Here is an 18208-nt window from a genome sequence, read left to right as displayed (position 1 = left end):
GCTGGTTTGGATGGATTGAGAGGGAGAGACCCTGGCCTTGTGGTCACCCACTGAATTTCATGGCAGAGTGGCGGATTTGAACACGGCTCTCCCTATTTGTGGTCCAGCCGTTGTGCCATGCTGGCATCTCTGAAAGCTTTTCTTCTTTCCCTTCCCTTTTCAGCCAGAGAGGATAAACCCAGAGCTGAACCAGAACGGGTACAATGTAAAATCCGATGTTTGGAGCCTCGGGATCACTCTGGTAAGAAACCCCATGGGTGTTTCGTGGTTGTTAAAAAGACGGACGGCCACCAAAGGTTAAAGCTGGTTCTGTTAGCGGGCTGAATCTTGGTTCGTGAAGATGGAGACCTGCGGCCGTAGTGGTGTGAAGCACAATAGAACAATCCAGCTGCAAATATATAAACAGAGCTGACACAAGGACTGATCCAACAGCAGTGTGACCTGGACACCCAAGAGTTGCTGCCCCAAATGCCTGGGAGCGGAGGAAGGTCTTTGGCACCAGGGCAAACTTGCTGGAGAGTTTGTTCCAAAACAGGGAGGCCCCCACCAAGAAGCCCCCGTTCCTGCTGCTGCCTCCCTCTCAGACATATGGACCACAGCATGTGGCTGGTTTGAACCTGGAGCCTTCTGCATGCAGAGTCGGTGGTCTGCTGTCCAGGTGGACCGTGGGCCTCCCTGGCAAGTCCTTGTTTTAACACGACGTGCTGTCTGTCCGTCTTCCGTTGTCAGATTGAGATGGCCATCCTGCGTTTCCCCTACGAGTCCTGGGGAACCCCCTTCCAGCAGCTAAAGCAGGTCGTCGAGGAGCCCTCACCCCAGTTGCCAGCCGACCGCTTCTCAAAGGACTTTGTGGACTTCACGGCACAGTGGTAAGCGCGACCCCGCCAGCCTCTTCCTTTCCCTGTAGAACACTCCGTTCCTCCTCCAACTGCCAAAGCTTCAAAACTCTGCGTGCCCTTCCTTGCCTCCCAGCCACCAAAACAACATCGGGGTTTCCTGTTTTGTTTTCTCCCTGGGTTTTTTTGTTCCGTGGAATGATGCTTTCCCCGCCTTGAATTGCTTCCCTAACCTGGGCAAATTGTTTGAGAGTGAGGGAACTGCTAGACAACGGAAGAAAGCAGAATTGTGACCCTTCCTAACAATTCACATCTTCACCATACGCAGACCCTGCTCAATGTTTTCCTCTGGTGAAGTGGGTAGCAAAGGGTAGCAGGGCCTTTTTGGTGGTGGTACCTCGACTGTCAGTTTTTTTCTCAATATGTCCTCCCTGTTGATTTTTTTATAAAAAGCTTTCAGGGACAAGGTCAGCTATCTGGAAAGCTATTCAACATGCCCTGTGACTGACTTAAGCTGTATTTAATGTTGCCCCTGATAAATAGGGAAAGTTTTCCTAATGTTTATTTATTTCATGTGTATACCAGCCAATAACCAAGGTTCTCTGGGTGGTTAAAATGCATCCCAACAGTTGACCAGAGCGAGCAGAAGAGTCGGGCCTCCTTTCCCCAGCCAGCTCGTTTGCCCTGGCTTTGTTTTAACATTGGCAGGTATAATGATGGACTTTTGGTGACTTTTCTTTCTCTTCCCCTAGTTTGCGGAAGAATCCTGCTGAACGAATGAGCTACTTGGAACTCATGGTGAGTTCCCGTCTTCTCGGATCCTTTTTGTGCAGTGTGTGTGTGTGTGTGTGTGTGTGTGAGAGAGAGAGAGAGAGAGAGAGAGAGAGAGAGAGAGAGAGAGAGAGAGAGAGAGAGAGGTGCTGAAATCAAGGCACTTGAGTAGAAGATGCCAAGCCGTCTTTGCATCTTCACACCCCTTGCCGCCTTCCTTCTAACCACATCCCCTTAAGATCCGTAATTAATCCTGGGTCGAAGGAAGCCATCCCTGTAACCACAAAGCATAAGGAAAAAGGACCAGTTAACCTGCTTTATCATCATTGCATTGCATTTATATCCTGCTTTTTCCCTCTTGCGAGCAACCCACAGTCCTCCTGCGCCCCTTCTGCACAACAACCCTGTGAGGTGGGTTAGGCTGAGAGTCCGTGACTGACCCCAGGTCACCCTTCATGGCAGAACGCAGACCTGCTGAGTCCCAGTCCAGCACCGCAGCAGCATGCTGGTACTGGCTGGGGAAGGCTGCTTGAAAAGGAAAGTTTGCAAAATTGGAAATCAGTCCAGCAGCTGGAAGACTGTGTTTGATTCTTGACCTCCGGTTCTGAACTGGGTCCTGGCTTCGCTGGGAGTTTCCTCCCTTCTAGCTTTTTGTTTTTGCTGGCTGCTTTTTGCACAAGACACAACCCCCCCCCCCATCTCCCCTCCCACCTAACCCTGCACTGTTCCGTTTGCTTCTTTCCAACAGGCCCACCCCTTCTTCACCCTCCACGACACCAAAGTGACTGATATGGTCTCCTTCGTAACAGAAATCCTCGGAGACGACTCTTAAATTTCGCAGACCTCGCTGTCGAACAAAGCGTCACCAGCGCGGAGCGCTTCTCCCGAGGAGAGAAGGAAATAAGGAACACGTTTAGCATTAACGGTGGTTTGCACAAAATGGAATGAATGTCTTCGTCGCATCCTCCCCAAACCAATTTTTTCGGCATCACGTCGGACTTGTGCGATTTATTAATATTATTATTAATATTTTAGGGACTCTGTGAACAACACCTTTCTGCATGGAGGAGCGTTGCTCCAGAGTGGAGACAAAAATGCTCAAATCGGCAGCAAAGACTCCCTTCTTGACGGGAGCTTCAGGAGTACACTGTGTCTCTTCTGAAGCGGGTTGCCCAAAACGGCGGGCCCTTCTGAACGCAGCCGTGTGCTTCCTCGGGGGTACGCCGCACCCACTCAGAAATTGCAGATCCAGCCGCACCGCAGTGTCCAGATGCCACTGGCCCGGGTTAACTGAAGCGCCCGTCCAAATTTGGTGGTGCAGTCCTACCAGCAAAGGGTTGTGGTTTTTTCTTTAACCAAAGCCAAAACGTGCTTCTCTGTGTAAACGCTTCTTGCACGGGGAAAACCAGCCCTAGATGGGTCAGGCTCGATTAGAACCATTCTTTTTAATGGTGTGTAAAACTTTTCTATGGTCCTTTTTTTAATGTGGGGGACGTTGCATTGCATTAGGCAGTTCCCCTTTTCTGCACCCTTCGATCCAGGCAGGATTCGGCCCATGATTTTCTAGAATACGTCACCTGTTCTTAGGGGATGGATACAGGTAGGTCACCTCCTCAGCTAGATGCTGGAGACAGATCTTGGGGTCCTGGCTGGGTGGGTTGAGAATTGTAGTCTAAGAATTGTAGTCTGGAGGGCTCCAGCTTGGAAAGGCTGCCCCATCAGATAATCACTGACGGATGTCGGTGCCCTGTTCGTTGGCTTTGCACGTACATTTCCAGGAGAATCTGCGTCTGCGAGGGATGCGTGACCCACTCACGTAAGAGCCGAGTTGCTTGGTGGTTCAGACCCGTGTTCACCTTGGCTGCGTGTCCTCAGCACGGTTCCCGCCAGATGCTCTCTGACCATGCTGGTTGAGGCTGTGTGGGAATCGCCGTCTGGGAGCGGCTGAGGTGGCCGCCTCCATCCTCTTCTCCAGCATCCACAGGTTGCCAGGTGCCTCCAGAACAGGGATGGGGAACCTTTGGCCTGCAGGCCTAATGTAGGCCAGTGGAGGTCGTCCAGCCGGCCCACGGAGCCTCTTGGATTCTTCTGAGGGGAAGGGGCTGTCACAGGGATGTTTGCTCAGTTGTGCCATTTATCTGATAAGAAGCTGCTCCCCCCCCCCCCCAGCTCAGTGTCACCTGGTCTGGGATCTCTCCCTCCCACAGTCCTAGGTAGAAACGCTGGCAATCAAGTCCTTTTGGGATGCAAAGCTGCTCTTCTGCCTTTCTGAATGACTGTCTCTGCCGAAGACGCATCTCAAATGCATTTGGTACTATTTCCTAAATTTGGAATCTCTTGGATGAATCTTTTTTCCTGCCCACCCAGTCCAACATCCAAGGGCCGTAGAAATCTGCTGCTGGGAACTCCCCACACAAAGCAAGCAAATGATCTATATTTTTATTTCCTTTCTAATAGAAATGTAAATATAAATTATATTTTGACAATTCAGTTATGCCTAGCTGGGAGTAGGCTTGGCAAATCAGCCTGCAATGTATGCAGAACATTTCGGACATTTGTAAAACAAAACAATTTATTTTTTAAGAAGGCCTGTGGAGTAGCTGCATGTCAGGCGTGTATATTTTTCTGTGTATAAAACACCCCATTGTTTCATCTTTTTTTTTTTTAATCTTTTCTAAAGACGTCCCCTTGGATGCTTACCTGTTGCCTTAGTCTTCAAAGGTGGGCAGTGAAAAGTTCTAAGCCTGAAGTTTTGTTGTTCGCTGGTGAGAGTGGAATTTGCAACCGTCGGGCCAGCGTGTCTAGTCTGCCCTTCTGGGATTCACGCTTCCCTTAAACATCGGTGGTTGGGTAATTTCCTGTCTCTCCTGGGTTCTCCCATCCCAGAATGAAAGATCTGCAGTGCTTCTACCAAGGTTTAGTAGGTGCCCATAAGAGCTTTGAGCTAGAAGACGGTCATACGACGGCGGTGTCCTCCTTCCTTTCTTTTTTGCCACCCATGGAGACAACCCTCAGAGCTCCGCTGAAATGGAACCCACCCCCTGCCCTTGGGTTGGTCACCTCCACTCTGGTGGGGGCTGCACCACAGCTCCCATCAGCCCCATCCAGTGTGGCGGGAATTTCAGCCTCAGCATCTTCTCAAGGGCCACCGTCTTCTGTGTCCTTGGAAAAAATGGCCCCTCCAAGCGGACAAGTGGCCCCCCTGGCCTGGGCAGAAGCTGTGCATTTGCCATCTCGTCTCTGTGCCAGTCAACCCCCTAAGTTAGGCATACGTTGTATGAAGAACTGCTCTCTGCTGCCTGTCCTGAGAACCCCACTTTCTCAGATTTTAACGCTCTTGTTTTAATTGTTAACTATGAATTGCTCTTAAATCCTGTCCTCCGTTTTCTGTGTGTCGTGTTCAAGCAAACCACTGCACTTTCTCATGAAGCATAAATTGCAGCTGAGGCTGCACACCTGTATAATGTTCAGTACTGTCTATTTTGAATGGTGTGGTTGTGGCTTGAAAGTTTTTTCTCCCCCCGTCCTTCCCCAGTTTTCTTTCATGCTTTGGTGGATTGTTAATTTTTTAACTGCATGGTCTTGGATTTTAGCCTTTCTTCACCCCCCCCACCCACCTTCAATAAAAATTTGATTTGGAAAGATTAAGACTCTGTATTGAACCCAGCAAATGAAACGGCCGAAGAGGTGCATGAGCTGGTTCCTTGTGGGTTCCTGCATTCAGAGCCGATCTTTATTCGGAGAGCCTGACTGATTCTCACGTACCTGCAGAGCTGTTTCTCTCTGCCTCTTGTCTTCACTCCTTCCCTAACAGCAGTTCCCAGCGGAGATGAAGATGGCTTGTTTCTAGGAATGGAACACAGGTGCTTTTGAGATTGGGGGGTCCATCTATATTCCTAGCTTGATCATGTTTAATAAAATATTTATTTATTTATTTAGAGTTTCTGTATGCCGTCCCATCGCATAGCCTCGGGACGGCTTGCATAAAATAAACACAATGCAAATAAAATCCAGATTCACCCTGGCTGCAAATTAAAACCTATGATATTAAAAGTTATTAAAATATTGTTTAAAGAAAAAGATCTTAGCCTGGCGCTGAAAAACAAATGACGGCGCCAAGCGGACCTCTCTGGGGAGCGCATTCCATAGGCAGGGCGCCACCGCAGAGAATAAGCCCGGAACACAGTTTCCTACAGGGCTTTCTTGAAAGCTTGGGGTTTAAATACGTTTACATTGATGTGGGCTCCTGTTCTGAATCCATGGTTCCTGCCAGTAAGGCTCAAGCCTTGTTGCTGGATTCTCCTCTCCCAGCTAGGAGGGGAGAATAACACAGGTAAGAGGAATATTCTGTTCCTTCAGTGATTTTGGTAATGACAACTTGGCTGAGCTTGACCTTCAGCGGAGTATCTGGCTCCTTCAAAAAATTTGAAGTTTTTCTGGGCCTGCACGGTATCCTATGAAGAATATTAAACATGCAAATAGTACAGGTTTTTTCTTGTTTTCTATCTAAAACCAGTCATGGAAACTTCTTGACTTCCTCCCAAATGCCCAAGGGAATGTAAAAGTCGTCTGTCCAGCAAGGAATTTAAGGAAGAATACATCTGACCTTTGCATGAATGTATGTTCCAGAGTTGTGTATTAACTAAAAGTAGTCCCAAAGGGGAGAGGCTGTGAGCAAACTGGTTGCAATGGAGAGTGGAAGGAGAAACGGTCCAGAGGATGGGACCTCCATGGAGCCATGGGTCTTTTCGGGTGCTGGCTACGTCGACCTTTAATCGGCACTGTGCTTCGAACCTGCCCAAGGTGCGTGGCCAAAGCACAGGTTCCATGCTTGTTCCGACCTGGAAGTTGGCGGATGCTTTGGTTTTCCCTTTTCGGGGGGGAAATGTCCAGCTAGAGCATTCCAAGAGGCGGTTTCCCAGACCGTAGGTAGCTGGGGGTTGTGTGGTCGGGCATCTGCCAAGGGCCACATCCTAGCGAGGGCCCCATGCAGGTTTTTCACCCTTGAGGTCTGCTTGCCTGCCTGCCTCGTCTTGTCCCTGATGCCAGAGACAACTGAGCTCTGCCACTCAAGTGCTTGAGATGGGGAGGAAGAGGAGGGATGAGGGGTGCGGCGGGGAACGACAGGTGAGAAGGCAGGCCAAAGAGCTCAAGGGCAACCTTCAAGCACCTGAGCCAGCGCCAAGAGCAATTCACCCGCCCCTGTTGGAAATGTGTCAAGAAGTTTCTCCGAAGGCTAACTCGTCTACCTCCTTGCAAATTCAGCCCACGAGATGTAGCCTCGTCCCGTAGGGCAGGAACAAAGAGGCCCCTTCTGAGTGCGGGGCATCGGGTGTTTTGACGCACGCTGTCACGCCGTTGCGCTTTGCGCCTTCTGAATTAGGCGCTGGACTTTCCGCTGGTCTTTGATTCATAGCAGCAGAGCGACAAAAGGGGGAAACGGGGGATTTATTTTTAAACACTTCTGGTTTTGTGCTTGGTACTTGCAAGGTTCTCATTGCTGAGCAGCCTAAGTCACACTCGCCGCTACGGAAGGAAGTCACATTTGCTGTTCTTGTGATACAATCTGCTGATTTCCCAGTGCTTCTGGTTCACATGGTGTCCGGGCTGGTATGAACTAGATTTATTATTAGATCAACCACAGACGAAGACATGCAAGGAGCAAAACTCACCTTCCTGGAGCTCAGCTCCGCTCTTTGGGGTTGCCCAAACTGCCTGCCCACATCCGACCTGCCTCATCTGCCACTTGGAAGCTTCTGTTTTTTGTGCCAGTTTCTTCCCATGCTGCTTCTATGGATCTGTTGTTATATAAATACAATCACATTTATATTCCACTTTTTTTGTCTTGTAAGAAAGCCACAACAGATTACACGATCCTCCTATTTTATCCTCACAACAACCCTGTGAGGCGGGTTAGACTGAGAATCAGCAACTGGTCCTCAGTCACCCAATGAACTTTACTCAAGTGAGGTCAGAAGTGTTGCGTCTCAGGCCAGTGCTCTAACCACTAGGCTGTACTGTGCAAGCTTTAAGCTCAGATAGGCTAGTAGTTAAGCCCAGCTGCATCTGCTTTGGCTGCACCTGCTGTGGGAATGTGTCCCCCCCAGTGGCCACTCCAAAAACGGAATTTGGCTATCGGGCTGAGAGCCAGCAACACTGCCAAGATAAATATTTAAAGAAGACGATTGCAGAAACAAATGTATTGCGAAATACTTCTGCACCAACATCTAGTAAGGGGGAAAATATTTCTCCAACCCACTAGAAACATTTTAAAACATAGATGGATTGTATGGATTCCAAAAGCACTTCTGCCCTATTTATCTTTCTTGTATTGTTATCATAGGACTCGATCTCTCTAACATGGTGGTGAACTATCATATTATTTGCACATAATCCGAGCAAATTTCCCCGTACTAATTGGAATTCATCTAAGGTGTCACAAGATGGTCGTTTATTGAGTAGGCAGAAACACCCTCAGGGAAATTCCACTTATTACGTGCCGGAGGGCAACCCTATGAAGGAAAGCACTCCAAGGTGGCTCCTGGTCAGCTCTTCAAAACTAAGGCTGTGGCTTGCGGGACGGCGGGAGTCAGGCCATCCCGTTGGGTCTTCTTTTTCTCCGCCTGCCTTCGGCTCTCGCAGCCACGAAGGTTTTCTCCAGGCAGCCTTGGCTTCTAGCGATGTGCAGCAACGCCAGTTCCATCATTTTTGCTTCCAGGGGGAAGCTCTGCTTTGATTTGTCCGGGGACCCACCTGTCTGTCTGGTTGGTCCATGGTACCCTGTTTCCCTGAAAACAAGGCCTCACCGCAACATAAGCCCTAGCATGATTTTTCAGGATGCTCCTAATAAAAGCCCTACCCCCAAAATGAGCCCCAGTTAAGATGGTCAGCCAGACCGATGCATTTAGTACGTCCGTTGCAACACAATTCAGGGTTTGGAGAGTAATGACGATGTTCCAGAAGAAGATGGCATGACTGTATTTGAATAAATGTGCATTTGTGTACATGAATAAATGTAGATTGTTGAAAAATAAGAAAATGTTGATTGAATGTTTTCAAGAAACATGAAAAAATAAGACATAAAAAATGAGCCCTACTGCATCTTTTAGAGCAAAAATTAATATAAGACCCGGTCTTATTTTCGGGGAAATACGGTATTTGCAAATCTGGAAAGGGCAGTATTGCTCCCATCAGCCACGGCAACAAATTTCCTGTATTGCTGAAGCCGCAGCTGCGAAGGTGCTTTTTTTCTCCGAAGCTCTGATCTAACTGAAAAGAGATTTAACTTTCCCAACATTCACCTGGAGCACAAACGCAACCACTGGGTGGAGGTGTTGGCTCACTTTTGCCCTGTACTTTGTGCTGTAAAGTAAAGTTTTCTCTTTTTAAATGATTTATTCACTGCGATTGGGTATCCGTCTCTCTAAGGTAAGGAAGGCACTCTGCCTGTTGCTCTCTCATTTCGTATCTTCACAACAACCCCAAGAGGTAGATCAGAAAGAAGGAGAGTGTAATTTAGGATGGGACACGTGAGTCTGGAGTTACTTGGCTCTCCCACCCAAGTCAATTAGAACTACAGTTCCCAAAATTCCTCTGGAAGAAGAAATGGTCGTTAAGTCAGCTTAGTCGGCTGCGTGTAACACATTTTGAACAGGGGAAGTCATGCCACATTGGCAAAATTAATTTGCTTGCTTTCCTTTTCAAGCCCATTGAGCAACCATCTGTAAGTACATTTTTGGGGAGTGAGTTTTGCAAGTTAACTATGCATGAAGTGACCTTATTCTGTGCTTTTCCCAATTAATGCGTGAACCAAAAATCAGTTATCCTTGGTAAGTCACACTTTGCATTTTTCAATGCGTTTTTCCAACTTTCTTTTTAAAATAAGAAGTGCATGTGTCGGGGAAAGTGCACACGAATATGTAACACTGAAGATAAAATGCATTATATTGATGAAGGTTCTTAGAACTTAACTGTGTGTGTCAGGAAACGCTAGGGTGCATTCATTTTTAATGGAGTGTTTGGGATTAATTAGTCATATGCTTGGAAAAATAAGAAACTGACCTCTGCAAAGACAAATTGCTGGCTTGCCACCTCTGGGCCAGCTGTGACTGGTGTAGCTTGGACGTTCTGGACCTGGTCTTAAATGTCTTATAGGCACCCTATTCAGATGGCTATGGGAATTCACTTGAATCGGAAGCAGACCTCTTGCCTTCCCTTTCTGTAGGCAATTCCTGCTCGAGGACCACTTCTGTAACAACAAAATCGTTCTCCAACTCTGATTCAAAAAATAACTGCATGGGCAGCTTTACCTTTGAAACACATAAAATCACAGTCCCGTTGTGACTGCAGGAATAAAACAGTGCTTATTTCTGCTCCTCTTCCTGTCTGGGTGGACACTTGGGAAACCCCTTAGCTATGGCCCCAAAGCCCCCCTGATGTGATGCTATTGCCAACAGTGGCTTCTGCTTTCCGGATTCGCTTCGCTCCTGCTTCTGCTTTGCCGAGGCCACATGGGACAGAACAAGGGCCGTTGTTTGCTTTGACACAAGTGGCCCGTTGTCGCTGTAGGAAGGGAAGGTTTGGGTCGGAGGGGGTTGCAGACGTAAGCCATTGTGTTCCCCAAACAAATGGGTTATTGGAAGCAGAGAAACCGTCAGCCAGGACATGGCCTCCGCTGTCACCGGGCAAACCCTAAAGTCACCAGACTGTGGCATTAAAATGCCCACTCCTCCTTGCACAGATGATGGAAGGAAGATCTGGCAGGATAGGCTTGGCTTTCTCAGCCTCGGGCTGTGACTGATGCTAGTGAAAAAAACAGTTGTGCAAAGGAGATTTGGATTGCTGGGATGGGAAAGCTGACACTTTCTGGCTGGACTTATACAGCTGTTCTGGGGTAGCCGTGTGTCGTCTTTTACAACGGGCAGTCTCCTATTTGCGGAAGACTTTCGAGGTGTTTTCTGTTTGAAGGGTTGGCCTGGCCAAGTCTGGTTTAAAGGTCTAATTGTCAAGCCGGTAGCCCATCTGCCTCCAGTGCCTGAACAGAATATCACACGGGTGGAGTGTGCTGGGTTTCCATTCAAAAAAGAAACTGCAATGTGACCCTAGAAGCAAGGGCTCTAATTTATATTTTAACTTGCTATATGTATTTCTGAGTTAGCGTCTGTACATCAAGTGTGAGTGTTGGTAGAAAGGCGGGGGACAAGTCAAATCAAGAAATAATCAAGTAAATACAGAAAAACTGAGGACAAGCTGTTTTATGGACATGGTTATCTTTTTTGGGGGGGGCGGAGTGTCCATGTGTTTGATGCATTTCCTCTTTCAGAGCAATTGATCACTGGCCATGCTAACCTTTTCATCCATTTTGCAAAAGAGGCGGACTTAGAATTAAAGAATTCCAAGCGCAGGAATTTATTTCGAGTCCCAGAATTGAAAGCAGCTGGGCTAAGTCCTTCCACTCCAAGTGTTCCTGTTATTCACCCCATGCTTTCTTTATTTCAGCAATATGTTTGGGGGCACTGCAGAGAGAAGACTGATTGTAGTGCTACTGTGGTTGAAACAGTTGGGAATCAGAAACGCATCATTATTACTATTTCTATGCATTATTTTAATATCCTACCCCTTTCCCTCTACCAAGCAACTTGAAGGTAGCTTACTTGGTTGTCTTTTTTGTTTTGTCCACACAACAACCTTGTGAGGTAGGTTAGGCTGAGGATTAGTGATGGACCAAAGTCGTTCTGCTTATGTGGGGACTGGAGTCCAGTCCAGCACTCAGCACGGCGTCATAGGGACTCCCCCGTTTGCCGTTCTCCTACAAATCGGAGTTCTTCACAGTGGGCTCAGCCCTGGTGTACAGAGGAAAGCATAATGTACGAATTGTGTGATGAAATAAATTCTGTGAATATTATGAAGGAGCCTGATCAGCTTAACTAACGCTCTTTGCTTTTGTAAACAGCTGCTTGCATGGGCGCTCGGTTAGCCTAACAAACGCCATTTGCTTTTTTGTATAACTGCTTGTTTCGGAGAGGAAAAAGGGAAGGCAAAGGAATGTGGATAAAGAGGCAGTGAGTGGAGAAAGACCCCCACCCAAGGATGGGCACGCAGTGATCATGCTCCCCCTGTGAGGGGGTGGGATGTAGGGAAGCGCCTGCACGCGGCCAGGCATGCAGTGGGCATGCAGACCCTGCAAGGGGTTTGGGGAAAGGGTCAGGCAGACCCTGAGGGGGGACAATGGGGCAAGATTAAGTGGAAAAGAGAGGGAAAGGAGGAATGTGTGGGTGTTGCTACCTGCCTGGTTGCTTTGCTCAGCTGAATAAAAGGATCTGAACAAATCTCCGCCTCATGGGCACTTGGTTTAGTGGGTCTGTAAGTCACCTGGCTAGCAGGGACATCAACAATTATTATTAATAATAATTGAAATATATAGTCTCCCAGGTCAAATCTGTAACTGGCTTCCCTTGAACTTTGGGTTTGGATGGGCTTAGCTTATTTTTGCTTCCTGGGTTAGGTCCAGATTTGGTTGTATGTGGTCTTGGTCACAATTTACCACGTCTCATTGAGTTCTATGAGTATCTACATTTGGATCGGAACACCTGCCTTTACTTCTGAGCTGAATATGTGCTCATAAAAGACTAAAGGGAAGTAAAGGATTCTGACCCTGGACAAGTGGGTTGTGAGAATGCATCCAAGGAACGTAACACTGGGAAGCCGCTTATCCCAAGGCCTTGCGGCTGAGCATTACTTACTCTGAGTGGGTGCAGCGCTCCAGGACGTCGGGCACCACTTTTTCCAGCTGTGTGGTCTTGCATTGGAAAACATCTGTATGCAAAGCAGCCATGAACTGCTGAGCCACAGCATTTCTGTGAGTCTCTGGCTCAAGCCAAGCAGAGACAAAAGGGAATGGAGAAATCTAAGGAGGCCGAAAGCCGGGCACCTGATACTTCCAAGTTACACAGACCTTGGTTTCTTTCCCCTTCAATTACAAACTAAATAGCTACATCAAGGAGCATTAAAAATGCATCAAGCCCAGTGAGGAGAGGAACAGAAGAGAGAGTGGGTAGAGGGAAGAATCCATCATTTTCAAATTACTTTATTAGCACAAAGGGTTTTATTCCCCCTTTCTTATTTTAGATACTAGTGAAAAAAGTGCTCTGCAAGTCCCCCAGTGTATTTGTTTGCTGCTAATGATACTACTGCAGAACCACTGCTGTGCCAAACCGAGAATGTAATCTAATTGAGATTTCTCCTGCTTCAATGGACCCAAATTCTCGGGATATCTTCTTACACATGGCATATGAGATGCTTCCTACAGAAAAATAAGAGCACCAAGAAGTACCCTTCCTGAGCTTCGTGCCTGCAAAACGATTATTTATTTTGATTTATAGTATTTTTATTCTGGTTTCCAAAACAAAATGGCTCCTAAGGCAGGTTGTAAGCTTGGGGGCTTACAATCAATAAGTCACAACACAAAAGAAAAATGAATTGGGACGGAGGAGGAAGGCAAAACTCAGACACTGATTCTTCATTCTGAACTTCTTAAACACCAACTGTCACAGTGCTGGCAGGGGATGATGGGAGTTCAACCAATTTGCAAGGAGGGTCAAAGAAGGCTGTACATTGCATGATTTTCTAGCTGGCACTTTCTCCACCTTCCACAGATTAAAATGTACTTTCTTTTGGCCCACATTTTATATGAATGGGCCTGATTCATGCTTCCTAGAGTTTCATATGTTCTTTGATTTTTGTACCCCTCCAAAAAAAAAAAAAAAAAATGCCACGCACATAAAAAATGTATGTTTTAGGTTCAAGTGTGTAGGCTCAAATGTGGACAAAACTGGATTTCAGGATCCTATGTTCTCCAAAATGCCTAGAAATGCAAAGAAAATCGTGCATTTTATGGGGGGGGGATCTAAAAATAATATTGCAACATTTTCTGTTCATGGGATGGTACATGCAATGATGACACAGACAGAAAGCAGACCTATTCCACCCTAAATCAATCCTCAGCAGCTGCATTGTGTCAACGCAGGTGATCCAACTGAAGCCATGAAGGAGGGGCTAGAAATAGAAGGCCGCCCAGTCTAGATTCTGAAATGTTTCCTCTGCTTTTAAGACAGAGTCACCAGTATTAAAAAATACAGTCACTCTGGGCCTGCTTTTAGCTGCTACGTCAGCTTGGAACATTTCATTTTCTTTTCGGCTGGCACCACACCTGTGGCTTTAACTACAGCCTGGCAAAGCAACCCCAACTTTCTTAGTCCTGATCTGCAGAAAAGCTTTACCTGCTTAATTTCTGTGTGCGGGGCTGCTGTTAAAGGCATGACAGCAGAGCAAGGGAATTTTTTAAGAAGTTGGCAACCTTTCTTGGAATTAGCCGTGGAGTATATAAAGAAAGGTTACCGCAACATGGTGAGGCGATTCATGGGCCTGGAAAGGGTTCAAGAAAACAAGCTTAAGCCTTCAAGCCCTCTCTGGTCAGGAGAACCTACAAGACCCTTTCTAAAAATAATCCCCAGGATTAGCGACTGGGATCCTCTCTCAGACTTTCATTCCTTTGCTTGACTTTGGACTGGGAGATACTCAGTCTCTTCTTCTGCAACTTGGTCCCGCCAAGTCTCCTGACATTTCAGGATCACTGACTTTTAGTTGCTTCCTCCTAGACGGGCTGATAGGCTCTTAACAGTGGTGTGACACACAGAAATCCAGCCCATGATGCTTTCCCGTTTTTAGAAAAAGCATGACCTGTGGGATTTCTACCTGTTGCATCAGTGTTAATGGCAAAGGTGCACTTCCAAGGGGGGAAATTGGCAAACCTAAAATGAACTAGTATACTAACAAAAGTAACAGAATAGATGTTTAATTCTGGCTGAAATACATAGCAACTGTAGAGAGAAATAAGCCTTTGTACACAGTATTTTTGAAGTCTTTGGAATAACTATTTGTTTAGTGAGAAGAAAACAATAAAACTTTGGAAACCAAAAAAGTAACAGAATAGATCAACAACAGTTTAAAAACAAAACAAAACAAAAGCATTGAAATTTTCCTTTGTTTGTGTAAGCAGGATCACAAATGAAGCATATTTCTAGGTTGCTTTCCTTCAAGGAGCTCCAAACTGCATACATGCTGATCCCCCTCTCCCAGTTTGTTCTAACAAAAACCCTGTGAAATAAGTTAGTCCAAGAAAGAGCAAGCAGAGTCATCCAGCAACTGCTCCTAGCCCTAATTACATCTGTGTGCAGCGCAGGTATCCAGTCTTGGCCCTTGTTGCTGGCCCTGTCCAGGCCTTGGCTCCTTTCCAGAGTATCTGAAATAAACTGGATTGCTTGGCATGCAAATAGGTGTGAGAGGAGGGCAGGGACTGGTGGAATGGCCAATGACATCACAGGGGCATTGAAAACTCTCTCAAGCAGGGAAAACCAGTGGATCCAAAAGCAAAAGAGGCATGTATCCCAGGGTGAACATTTGTACGACAATGTATAGCCTTCCTGTCCTGTAAAGAACTCAAGGAATAGTGGTTTCTGCTTGGTAGGCAAAGAAATTTATCCTGGAAAAATGTTTTTGACTGTGCCGTAGTACTGAATGTTGGTTTCCTGCGGATCACGGCATGGCCTCTGTGTGAACAGAATAGTGGACTTGAAGTCCCTCATTTAGATCCAGCACAACTCAATCAGAATAGCAGAGCTGGAAGGGGCCACGAAGGCCATCTAGTCCAGCCCCCTGCTGTTGCAGGACACCACGTCACACCATCCCGCTCAGAGGGCTGTCCAGTCTCCTTTTGGAAAACTCTCCTTTATGCTCCTAGGGAGGTTGGTTAAACTTACAGGTGGTGAGTTGTCTAAGATCACCCAATGAATCCAGTCCTCATTGACTCCTGTTTGCCTTCATCTTTTGATGGTACCTTACGCAAAACCCCCAGCAAAGAAGCCAAAGAGGAGAAGGCAGATGAATGGCTTTTGCATACATCGAAAGGCTTCTATAGGCGATAGTGGGTGGTGTTTTTGTACAGCTTTCTAGAGAAGCCGGGTGGCTTTTCATCCCATTGTCATGAATACATTTTTAAACTTTTGTATGGGTATCTTCAAGGTCATAGGAGGTCACCTCTAATTGGTTCGATAAAAGTCCACCTTCATTAATAGCCCTTTCTGGGGGGGGGGCGAGATTCCAGAATCCACAGTATGCTGTTAGGCTTTATAGGAGATGGGGGTGGAACTGCAAAGCAATTCACCGGCCCTGGGGAGGGGGGAATAATGGCACTGTAATGTCACGAGCGACAATAGTTGGCATCCTTTGTGTGACTCTGTGGTGGCAGCACAGGGCAGGAGCTGGGAAGAAACCTTCTGGGGATGCTTTTTATTTTATTGTTACGTTTTAAAAAGTCACTTTCAGGTTGCTCCTGGCTGAAATCAGAACAATCCAGGACTGTGAGGGCTTGGAAAAATCGCCCTGTTACGATGCTAGTGATGGCTGAACGGCCGGGAGTTGTCTGTCAGGATGCGATTCTAAGACAGGAAACAAACGTCGTACAAGTCACAGCACTCTCCATCCTTGTCTAGGGACTCCATCGCGTCCCTGCAAAGTCAACCCTCCCTTCTTTCTGTAAGAGAGGGTGGAAACCGTGTCCGGATCTTGTCCCGTGTGCTCTTCGAATCCTCTGCCATGGGTGACGTCTCCCGTGGTCTGCCTCACGCTTACATCCCCGGGGGGAGCCGGGGGAGCAGCTTCTGTGTCAGTCCAAGGGGGCTCATATCACTCTGCGGTGGATCAATACCGCCCTGGAGAGCTGCCGGAGAAGCTGGAACAGGAGAACAGATTGGGAATGATGGCGCTAAACCGTGTCTTATTGATCTGTGCAGGCGAGACCGCTCTCGGGGGACCTGGCCACTGGAAGAGCAAAGAAGCCGCTGCAACCCCCCCCCCCCCCCGCTGCCACTTCAGCAGACTCTCCAGGCTCCTGCTTACCAGGGCTGCAATCCTCATTTCTGTTCCCCCATTGAAGTTCCACCATCCATGGGGCCAGGTATCCACTCCGGGTGGCAGCCCAGCCTTTTAAGGAGCTAGCCACAGTTCTGAAGCTAGGGCAACCCCTTGCACCTGATTCCTCTGGGCGAGTCGGCCTTTGGCCTGCAAGGGCGAACCTCATGCTGCTCCCCCTCGAATCTTTCTGCCTCAGCATATTGCTGAACCCAAAAGACCTCCTCTCCCGGTTCCTACATCCTTTTCACAAATAGGTGTGTCCTTTGGAGGCAGGGACTTTAAACACACATGCAGAGTTTAGAACGCGTGTGAACCGGCAAGTACAGGTTGTCAGTTGCTTGGTTCAGTTTTGTCCTACGGGCCTGAGCACCGGGACTTTGGGGTACCTAGCTTTGCCCCTGGCTAAATGGCTCGAATGACAGCTCAAAGTTCACCTGCCAGCAGAGGGGACACAGGTACAGGGCTCCCCCACGCCACCCTGCCCCGGGAACCTGGCGGGCCTCCCGCAAAAGACCTTCCTCAGTTCCCTCTGCTCTGTTGGAGGATCAGGGCGTGCCCACTTCGAAATCTGCCTGCCGACAGCACAGACACCACGGAGTGTATCGATAGCAATCTCGTTATGTTGGTATTTTTAACTAGGTTTTAACATGCAGTTGCTTTGTGTTAAGCCAATTTTGCTGAGGGCTGGTGGCAGCCGAATGAAGATGAAAAGGGCAGTTCTCGGGGGGGGGGGGCTGGCATGATGGATTCTTCCTGCCCCCAAGCAGCCTCTGTGAGAAGGCACGCAGCCTTTTGAGGCGATGCCAGAGTAAACGCTGCATTCCCGTTGCACGAGGCCACTTCGTATAAGGGGCGCAGGTGATAGACCTCCCCGAAGCTTTCTCAGGTTCTGGACTGGTTGCTAGGCCTCCCTAGGGAAGAGGTACTGGAAAGGGCTTTCTGTTTGGGATCGGTAACAAAGTTCTTTTGGGTTTGGCCCTGTTTTAACTTTGACTCCTGTCTTTGCTTCACGACGTGCACGTGGTGGGCATGTCGTGAGCAGAGCCGGCTGGAGCCGGGGGTCAGACTAGATGGCCTGGGAGGCCCCTTCTGCCTCGCTCTGTTTCTATGTTTCTGTTTTGTTTGACAGCAACCTCCTTTTTAGTTCTGGCACACCGCTAGCATGCTTGTAAAGTTTAGTCGGAGCTTCCTTTCTTAAAATTTGAATCCATCGGTTTGGGTCTGACCTTCTTGAGCAGCAATGTCGTATCCACCACCTCCATCCTGGGTACGCTTTTGGGGTCACTTCCTGATCTTGGTAAGGGTATCTGGGTGCTCTGCACCAATGCCCTCTCTGCTCTGACACCTTTCCTCTCCCACCTTTTTTTCAATGGTGCATCCCATGGAAGGATGTTGCCCTGCATCCTGCAAGTGCACTTCGTTAATTAAAAAGGCGACCCTGACTTCTGGAAGGTGAGGGAGTCCCACACAGTGGAAAACAGATGGTGACTTTTGTTGGAAAGCTCCCGTTACGGAGAAGCCAATTACAGGCCTTGCGGCATCTCTCAAAGGCCTCCTAAAAGTGAATTTGTTCACCCAGACTTTCCCTAGGATATAATTAAATGGATCGTGCGGCTCAGTTCTGTTGCTCC

At 47.8% G+C, this 18208-nt stretch overlaps 1 protein-coding gene across 4 annotated transcripts in view; it reads left to right on the top strand.

The window, feature by feature from the left end:
• The window catches only part of MAP2K3 (mitogen-activated protein kinase kinase 3), a 55785-nt gene extending 50536 nt beyond the window's left edge, over positions 1-5249 (top strand). For all 4 annotated transcript variants that reach the window (XM_044433295.1, XM_044433294.1, XM_044433293.1 and 1 more), the window contains 4 exons: positions 164-241; positions 730-869; positions 1589-1634; positions 2356-5249. In XM_044433295.1, the coding sequence (XP_044289230.1) occupies positions 164-241; positions 730-869; positions 1589-1634; positions 2356-2439 (348 nt within the window). In that variant the 3' untranslated portion in view covers positions 2440-5249. The remainder of the gene's footprint in view (positions 1-163; positions 242-729; positions 870-1588; positions 1635-2355) is intronic.
• The last annotated feature ends 12959 nt before the right edge of the window (positions 5250-18208 follow it).

The sequence above is a fragment of the Varanus komodoensis genome, unplaced genomic scaffold (genome assembly GCF_004798865.1).
Source record: "Varanus komodoensis strain SLA01 unplaced genomic scaffold, ASM479886v1 scaffold26, whole genome shotgun sequence".
Taxonomy (NCBI): domain Eukaryota; kingdom Metazoa; phylum Chordata; class Lepidosauria; order Squamata; family Varanidae; genus Varanus; species Varanus komodoensis.
This window is presented reverse-complemented; position numbering and strand designations above follow the sequence as displayed.